The sequence below is a fragment of the Oryx dammah genome, unplaced genomic scaffold (genome assembly GCF_014754425.2).
Source record: "Oryx dammah isolate SB20612 unplaced genomic scaffold, SCBI_Odam_1.1 HiC_scaffold_18, whole genome shotgun sequence".
Taxonomy (NCBI): Eukaryota; Metazoa; Chordata; class Mammalia; order Artiodactyla; family Bovidae; genus Oryx; species Oryx dammah.
The window spans coordinates 19,850,568-19,860,458 of NW_024070202.1; the positions used below are offsets into that span (position 1 = coordinate 19,850,568).

At 42.0% G+C, this 9,891-nt stretch overlaps 1 protein-coding gene and 1 non-coding gene across 2 annotated transcripts; both read left to right on the forward strand.

Moving 5' to 3' along the window:
* The first annotated feature begins 769 nt into the window (after positions 1 to 769).
* On the forward strand, positions 770 to 904 carry LOC120878286. Its single transcript, XR_005724495.1, has one exon. It is a non-coding gene; the product is annotated as a small nucleolar RNA SNORA70 (small nucleolar RNA).
* Positions 771 to 1,334, forward strand: LOC120878015 (60S ribosomal protein L10-like). The gene is given in 2 exon segments (XM_040260578.1): positions 771 to 1,108; positions 1,110 to 1,334. Coding segments are annotated over 2 exon segments (450 nt in total). The 5' UTR covers positions 771 to 854; the 3' UTR covers positions 1,306 to 1,334.
* Positions 1,335 to 9,891: the final 8,557 nt, after the last annotated feature.

Here is a 9,891-nt window from a genome sequence, read left to right on the forward strand (position 1 = left end):
AGGAATAAACAGAATACAGAAAACCAATTGTTAATGCATCAGACAATGATGCATCACACAATTTAGGATTTATTGCCACAAGAGCTGTAATTATTCAGATACCTAGTAGGTTTCTCTGAGAAAGATGTATAGTAAAATGAATACAGAACAGTGATTTAAAAGAAGATGTCGGGAGATAATTAATTTGAAAACAATGAGACTTGAAATAAATAACCAACAGGAAAAACTGATATAAATATGCGCTTATACCAACTAACAATGCACCTATTCCACCTTCATTAAGATAATTGTTAGAAATATCTCCTTTGAGCCTGCCAAAGTGTTTTTATGGTTCTCTCCTAACTTACTCAGAAATAACAATAGAATTAAGCACTCATTTCCAGGCACTTAAAATAATGAAAAAGGAATAGAGACTTGTTTGGTAAGTAGAAAGGGGCCAAGTGGAAATTGTGGCAGCAACTGCCCATACCCACAAGCTCTCATCTGGGGCACCTCTCACTGGGTTCCACCAGACTGGTGAAGAAGGCAGGCTAAATGGTACCTCCTGGACTGACCCTAGGTGATGACAGGTCCTCTTACAAGACCCCTGTTCATGAGGCAAAGGAGGGGGCACAGCACAGCCAAGCTGGCTTCTAGGCGCAGGTATATAGCACGTCATCTATGGCAACCTCCGTGTGTGATATAAAAACCTCCCTATCCCAGCTCCTGAGTATCAGAGATGTGAGTTTATCCCTCAGTGATTATGCACTCTTAAGAACTACTCAGTTCTTTGCAGCCAATTAAGCCGACTGTGCTCTTTTCCCCATGGGGGCCCAGTGTGCAATGGCTGCAAATAGCAGGCTCCTTGGTAGTGTATGCAACCTGTTGCCTGTACAGGTTGCCCTAAGGGACCTTGGAGACAACTCTTCCTAGTGGGCATTCATGACTGGCCTGCTGTTTCCCAATCTAGACTCCAGACAGGTATGCGCGGTGCCTTTGGAAAGCCCCAGGGCACAGTGGCCAGGGTCCACATTGGCCAGGTCATAATGTCCATCCGCACCAAGCTGCAGAACAAGGAACATGTGATTGGAGCCCTCCACCGGGCCAAGTTCAAGTTCCCTGGCCGCCAGAAGATCCACATCTTTAAGAAGTGAGGATTCACCAAATTCAATGCGGATGAATTTGAGAACATGGTGGCAGAAAAGCGACTCATCCCAGATGGCTGTGGGGTCAAATACATCCCTAATCGTGGTCTCCTGGACAAATGGCGGGCCCTGCACTCATGAGCATCAGCACTGTCCCCTCCTTAATCATGCTCACCAATAAATGCTATTTCCTGTCAAAAAAAAAAAAAAGAACTACTCAGTAAAGTGGGAACTCAACTGATTTACTTATGAGGACAAAGTTCAATAAGACTTAGGCACCCTGTGCTCAATCATTTTTCATGGCTAGGTTGTACTCATTATTTCAGAAGCATCTCAGATTCACCATAAATTTTAAACAAAAACAAACTCAAAATCCAAAAATAGTATATCCAGTATGGTTTTTCTTGCCTTTTATGGTGAATTAACTCTCCATAATTAGGCTGATCCCAAATTTTCTCACTTCCCCAGGTAGAATGTCACAAATAAAATCTTGAGAAACCCAGTGTTCATCTATTAATTATTACTTACATTTTGGGGTGGCCAAACATAGCTTATAGGATAACTGACTGGAATCTTCAAGTTCAGTTTTTGCATACAAATTTTCTCAGAAAACTTTTTTCATCTCACCTGACATTCACAAAGTCCTGTCTGACTCTTTGTGACCCTATCGATTGTAGCCCACTAGGCTTCTTTGTCTATGGAATTCTCCAGGCAAAAATACTGGACTGGGTTGCCATTCCCTCCTCCAGGACTAACCTGACCCAGGGACTGAACTCGGGTCTCCCACATTGCAGGCAGATTCTTTACCATCTGAGCTACCAGAGAAGCACATCACAAAGTACATGTATCTCAATTACTTCTTAGGTTCAGTGATTTTTTTAAAGCCAGTCTCATTCATCTTTGACTTCATAAAATAAATGCTCAAGATGCCATATAGCAATCAAATAAATACTTAGGAATTGCTCTTCTTTCATTTATTTTTTGGTTTTATAAATAAGTTTTTATGTTTTTGCTAGTCCGGTACATTAGTCAGTCATCTGCAGCTAGCCTCAGTAACTAAAAAATCTTCTACCCACATGTACATATATGAGTATATTCATTGTTCCTTATTTTCAAAAGATCTACTGCATACTCTAGAGAGTCCATGGGAAATAGATGGGGAAACAGTAAAAACAGTGTCAGACTTTATCTTTTTGGGCTCCAAAATCACTGCAGATGGTGACTGTAGCCATGAAATTAAAAGACGCTTACTCCTTGGAAGAAAAGTTATGACCAACCTAGATAGTATATTCAAAAGCAGAGACATTACTTTGCCGACTAAGGTCCGTCTAGTCAAGGCTATGGTTTTTCCTGTGGTCGTGTATGAATGTGAGAGTTGGACTGTGAAGAAGGCTGAGTGCTGAAGAATTGATGCTTTTGAACTGTGGTGTTGGAGAAGACTCTTGAGAGTCCCTTGGACTGCAAGGAGATCCAACCAGTCCATTCTGAAGGAGATCAGTCCTGGCTGTTCTTTGGAAGGAATGATGCTAAAGCTGAAACTCCAGTACTCTGGCCACCTCATGCGAAGAGTTGACTCATTGGAAAAGACTCTGATGCTGGGAGGGATTGGGGGCAGGAGGAGAAGGGGACAACCGAGGATGAGATGGCTGGATGGCATCACTGACTCGATCCACGTGAGTCTGAGTGAACTCCAGGAGATGGTGATGGACAGGGAGGCCTGGCGTGCTGCGATTCATGGGGTCACAAAGAGTCGGACACGACTGAGCCACTGAACTGAACTGAACTGAACTGTGACTACTACTGCTAGCAGTATTTCAACTGGAATAATTGCCTTGAAATCATATAGGAAAATTATTCGGAAGGCCTGGAGATCATGGGATTAACTATAGAACTATGGCTTAGAAAAACAAACTGAGTTAAGGATAACAGGCTCTGACTGGAATCTAACTGGGGTCTGAGCATATTGGCAAAGTGAGAATCATTTATAAATGATTCAATTGTTAGGAGTCTTGCATTAAAGAAAATTTAGAGCAATAAACACTGTGTGCAAAGGATAAAGTGGGATAAAGCCAATATACTACCTCAAGAAGCTTATTGTCCAATATGGGCTACTGACTTCAATAGATCATACTCTAGTAAAATGCATTACATGGTGATTATCCCCAAATGAAGGATAAACAGGGTGCTATAAAAGGTAATCATTCTTAACAATGTAATTGGGGACACTTTATGGAGGAGATGGCATTGGAGAAAGGCTTTAAAAGACAAGGGAATAAAAACTAAGGCTGATGGAAGAGCTCCACTATCATATCCAGGTCAGAGACAATGAAGGGCTAAAGGAGGCCACAGGGAATAGAGAAGGAGTCGAAATGTATTCAGGAACGGCCTGTAGTTTATGGGGCTGCTCTGTGGGGTATCTGTCACTAGACTTTCCATCCTTCTTGAGAGAAAATCAGAAGTCACTTCTATATGCCAAGAATGGCAAAAATAGGACAAATAGGCTGACTTTAGGCTAATTCTACTTAACTTTATATTTTACAATTCCATATGTCAATCCAGGAAGGTTTACTGATGATAACTGAAATTTTCTGGTCCCCAGTGATACTGTGAAAAGTTTCACATAATTGCATGGTATCCATTATGAACATTCATTTCCTTCAAATTTTTTAATTGAGTAGGTGCTAATCGCTCTCTTCACACCAAGGTCCCAGATCACTGGTGGTTGCTCTCATTCATCAGTAGTGCTCACTGTATTGCAGTGAATTCATCCATGAATATTTTCTGAAAAACTCTATTAGGTTTCTCTTATTGCATTAGGAAGATGAGCCCCAGGAACAGATCTTTTGCCTGAAGTGCAATCATTAATTTTGTCCTTCTTGTTGAGTAGCTCTGATTCTTGCTTTGTAAATTCCCTATATTGTCTTAGATTTAGCCACAGTCTAAGATGATATTTACAGGGGCAAGGTCCGCATTTGGAGGGCTCCATGCACTTCTAATATACTCATTGTAAGTATGTTGGTATGGATGATCATCCTTTACTCATAAAGATAAATCAGGTCCTGTTTTTTAAATACATTTAAAAGATAAACATCAGTGGGAGTGGAAATGGAAAATAAAACTATTCTTCAACAGGCCATATGGCCATTATGACATAACGTCAAGGAAGAACACAAATTGAGGGGCCTGCCAGTGAGACATTGCTTCAGGGTAAAAACAGTGGTTGTTAAGTCCCTTTGTGAGACTTTTGAAATGATTAGCGAACTTGCTAGCTCCTTTCACATGGACAAGAGAGTTCTCACAAAGATTAAGGTCTTGGATCTGTAGAAGCCAGGAACCTCTGAAGTACCTGTAATTGAGTCTCCAGAGAGAGGCATGTCTCAGAAAGAATCACGGGTGTCACATATTTTGGTGCAAAAATGTTTGAAACTTACAACATTTTTAAAAGAGCCATATTGGAAAAAGCATTGCCAGCCAAACTAAAAGATGAAATCACATAAGACATAGAAAGGTCTTGCAACTCCCATATTTCCTCAGGCAGGAATCAGTCTGCAAAAAGTACTCATTTTTTTAGTGCAAGTTCTTAGTATTATTTTTATCCCATTGCCATTCTATCTCTGTACGGTGGATGTGTGCTGGACAGATAACCTGTCTTTTTATTGTGAGGTCTCTGAACAAAGAAGAGCTATGTTTAGACCTGATGTAGATCACAAGGTCCTGGACTTTGAACTTGATGCTGTGACTAAATGAGACTTTTGAGGGTCTTGGGATGTGGATTAAGGTGTTTTCTATATGGGAAGGATATGAATTAATATAAAAAAGAGAGTTAAGAGTAATAGTCTTCATGATTGTTCAGCAAAAACGCCTCCCTCCCTCCCTCCGCCTGATCGATGCGAGGCTTGGCCATGTGTTCTGCATTGGCCAGCATGATGTTGGTGGAGATTACACAAGCAAATGCTTGTAATGTGCTTGTGTGGCCGTGCTTCTCTCACTGCCATAAGAAGAGCATGTGGTAGGGAGCCTGCTGTTTCCAGGAGGAAGGAGATGTGTGGATCAGAGATGGATCAGCTTCCCTGTACACCTGCAGCTTCAAGGTGTCACCTCAGTCAACTTCAGCCTTATGAGAATGAAAACTCACTGCTGTCATGCCACTGAATCTGGGGTATAATTGTTACATATCAATAGCTAATTGATATAATTCTATATCCCAAGCACCAAGCTGAGCACTTCATCATTTATCAACCTTATGAAGCTATAATTAGCTTCATTCTGCAGGAAATTGGAGTTTAGAGAAGTTCAGTAAGTGTAGAGATGATCCTGTCTGGTTATAAACCTTTTTGCTTTAACCTTATCCATAACTTTCAATGTTTTAGAAAATTCAGGTTTGATCATTTTCTCCCACTTCCTCCTACCCTGCTGATCCCCTGCTTTTGTTAGGGGTTAGGACAAGAAGTTTTTCTCTCCACCCACTGCTGCTTTTGACCTGAGTAGAGATGACCCTCGGAGAAGGCAATGGCAACCCACTCCCGTGTTCTTGCCTGGAGAATCCCAGGGGCTGTGGAGCCTGGTGGGCTGCCATCTTTGGGGTCGCACAGAGTCGGACACGACTGAAGCAACTTAGCAACAGCAGCAGCAGAGATGACCCTAACCAGGACTGGTCCAAAATCCCAGTGGTGAAACTGGCAAAAGTTGATCTGAAGCCTTGCAATCACCCTTACTTTATGTTGCTGTTTCTTTTTCCAGTGAAGTGTACTACCCCTACTTTCAAGTACTGTTTTTTTTTTTCTTTTTAAATTTCTGAGTCCTTCTCAAGAAAAGAGATTTGAAATATTTATTTGGTAAAAGAAACTCATCAGTATTGTGTGCTCTTGATCCTAGCTGCTTGCATTTTAATCTTATCTCTAAACGAAGATAGTGAGGGCTGGAGAGAACCTCTTGAGCCCTGAAATACTGTCATAAGTCAGTCTAGCTCTGCAGTGCAGGAAGGAAACAGAATGGAAGACAGTGGGTTAAAGGAAGGAAAGAACAAAGTGTAGACGTGAGCTCACTGTAAGTTCTAGACACTCTACCTGTGCTCTGGTGTGCCTTGCAGCCCACCTAGACAGAGACTGCCCTACCGAAGACATGTTACAATGTGCCCCTTTCAGCTTCGATTGAGTTCCTGGACCCAATTCCAGAATGTGTGTGTGTGGAAGGCTTCCCGCATCATACCAAGCAATTCTAGAACACCAGCAGGATGTCTGAGAACTCAAATCTGAGACTATCTGTCGATGAAGGCCAAATATGTATCTCTTATAAATCACAATATCACAATCTACTCTGAAAAGGTGGACCTTGGCTGAGACAGTCAGTTGGGTTATTTCTCTTGCAAGCCTTCTTACCAGGTGAAAATGACTTACAATTCTTGGGGGAAAGTCCTTTTGACTGTTTTATAGCAAACTACGTCTTACAAACATTAGTGAGTGGATTTCACTTTTAAATTTCTGGTTTTTTCTCTACTAAGGAAACTGATATTAGTCAAGGAAAACGTTTCCCCAAACCTCATTTGGGACAGAATTTTTTAAGGCTATGTAATTCATGACGCTAAAGCTGAAACTCCAGTACTTTGGCCACCTCATGCGAAGAGTTGACTCATTGGAAAAGACTCTGATGCTGGGAGGGATTGGGGGCAGGAGGAGAAGGGGACGACCGAGGATGAGATGGCTGGATGGCATCACTGACTAGATCGACAGGAGTTTGAGTAGACTTCGGGAGATGGTGATGGACAGGGAGGACTGGTGTGCTGCAATTCATGGGGTCGCAAAGAGTCGGACACAACTGAGCGACTGAACTGAACTGAACTGAACTGAATTCATGACTTCCTTCTGGGAAGATAGTAGCAAGGCTAATAAAATACTAAGCAATTTTCTGATAAAATTTACAGGAATTAATGGGACTGAAATTTGTTCTTGGAAAGCTTGTCCCTCATTTTTTCAAGAGTCTAGTGATCTTTTGCTCTTTTCTTTTTGTATTTAATCCGATGAAGACTATTTAACATTTTTCTGTTTCTAAAAATGTCACTGTACATAAGTAAGTGTATAAATGTTAGTCACCCAGTCGTGTCTGACTCTTTTTGACCCCATGGACTATATAGCCTGCCAGTTCCTCTGTCCATGGAATTATCTAGGCAAGAATACAGGAGTGGGTAGCCATTCTCTTCTCCAGGGGATCTTCCCAACCCAGGGATTACAGGCAGATTCTTTACCATCTGAGCCACCAGGGAAACCCCAAAATGTCACTATTAAGACTGAATCTTTAAATTAGCCTACTGATTAAATTGGCCTCCTAACAACAAAACTATAACCAAACATTTGATTGCATGTATAAACACCAAGATTATAATGAAACACATATCTATAACTAAATTTATAATATTAAAAAAATATTTTAGCATTGGTCTGGGCCAATTCTTCCTCTCCTGTGCTGCTTGAAGCTACTTATCCTCTTTGTTTTCTCCCTGTTCTTTTCACAGGCCAGTATATCTTGGTGCGGATGGGGGCTGAATTCAGCCTTGGTGGACCCCACATTACTTGATAATATTTGCAACATGCCTAGCATGAAATACTTAATCAATGTTGATTTCCTTCCTTATTTACTCGGCCATTCCTCCCTTTTTCATTCACTCTGCTCAGAGCAACCCATTACTGTCCACAAGCTTTAGGGCAAGAAGATTTTGCCCCCAAACATTAGTCTCTTATCCTCACTCTCATAAATTTTCACAATTTCCACTCTTAGTACTGCCTTTATATTTTTAACAGAAGTCTGTTCTTTGAATATCCACCATTAATCATAGAATGATTAACTTTCTCTCTTGTGGCTGACCGTGCAGGTTGTTCACTATTGAAATTGAACGTGCTTGTTCCTGTTCTATGGGTGGAGGTTGCATCAATGTGGGTATGAAACAGGTGTGGTGTTTTGTTCTAATCCCTTCAACTCAAAGAACAACTTCATGGCTGAGGTCAAGCTGAGCATGATGTCCTCCCCACTGGGCAGAGACGTGGCTACCAGGATACTTTCTGTGTGACATCATTAAAGCCTACCCCTGACAGCAGAAGCCCAAGGTTGTCCCTTTGCTATTTCATGCCCCTCTATGGTGTGGGCAGGCTAAAAAAATCACACTTTAAGCCCTGCAGGAGATCTGAAACATGGGGACAAGTATCTTTATTTTGTAGGGGGAAAGCAGATTCTCAAAGAGACTAGGTCAGTTTTCCCAAGGTCATATGGCTAGTGAGTGGAGGGGAGAGGAGTCCCACGCTGGCTGATGGTGGAGTCCATGTGTTTTCAGTACACATTTCAGTACCTGTGATGCCAGACATGTTGCTTAAGACCTTGCTACGGAAAGTACAGGCTGCCGATCAGCATTGCTGACGTCTCTTGGGAACTTGATGGCTATGCGGAATCTCAGGTGCCACCCACAATGCTGACTCAGGATCTTCCTTTTTACTGAGGTCCCCAGGTGAGTTTTATATGAATGAAAATTTGAGAAGCATAGAGACGGCATAATAGGTAGCTACTAAATAAAGGCATGATGAGTATAAAAGTAATTATTCAAATATGTAGGAGAGGTCAGCAGTTCTGAAATCAGTCACTTGGGAGTTCTAGAAGAGACCAAAAGAATGGATGGAAGGCAAGGTGCAAAGAGTAAGAGAAGAGCATTATTCACTGCAAAGGGTGCTCCATGTCAGAGCATCAATACAATGGAACTCTAGGCACTAGGATTATAGGTAGTTTCACTTTTTACACTTTGCTTATCTATAACTTCTAATTTTTAGGGACATGAATTACTTGTATTAATTCTTCAAGTCAAGGAAAGTGAACTTTATCAGTTGTATTCAGTGTGAAATTCCCCCTTCTAGAGCTGACTGAGAAAAGATTAGGCAGAGACAACTCATTTAAAAATCGTCAGATCAAACTTTTCCTTTATGCACTAATCTTTTATTCAACAGACCATCTAGCACACAGGGTTTGTGACAGGAAATCGTGGCTAGAAAAAGGACATGGCCCTACGCTCATGGAGTTTACTGAGTTGTCACTAGATGCTGGTGAAGCCCATGGGTCATTTCCCGTTACTCTGGCAAAGTAGAATGCTGCCTTCCTTCTCTAGCCTCTGGCCATACCACCCTGAATGCACTTGGCCTTGTCTGACTTTCTGCTCTGGATGTGGTGGTTTTGCCATTGGAAGGATCCAAATGGCACACTTGCTAGGCAAGCATAAAGGAATCCTTGAACTTTCAGCTGGGAGAGCCCGGTGGACAGATGCAGAGATGAGAGGCAGTTCCATCTGGGCTCCCATCCTGGTTCTGTCAGTGACTCCCATGTGACCTTGGGCTAATTACTTAGTCTTTCTTATCTCTAGGTATGTGTACTCAGTCCTGTCTGACTCTTTGTGACCCCATGGACTGTACACCTCCAGGCTCCTCTGTCCATGGGGATTCTCCAGGCAAGAAAACTGGAGAAATCTGAAAACTCCATGCCTTCCTCCAGGGGATCTTTCTGACCCAGGGATCTAACCTGCATCTCTGACATCTCCTGCTTTGGCAGGTGGGTTCCTTACCACTGGTGCCACCTGGGAAGCCCCAGGGAACCATAATAAACGCTTATCTTGAAGATATGATGAAAACTACGTGGTACAATGTAGTTTTCCATAAACACTGTTAGTACCCGCATTGCTGTTGCTTGGATACCCCTGTTCATATAAGGGCTGGATTGAACCCACCTCCTTCCACCTCAA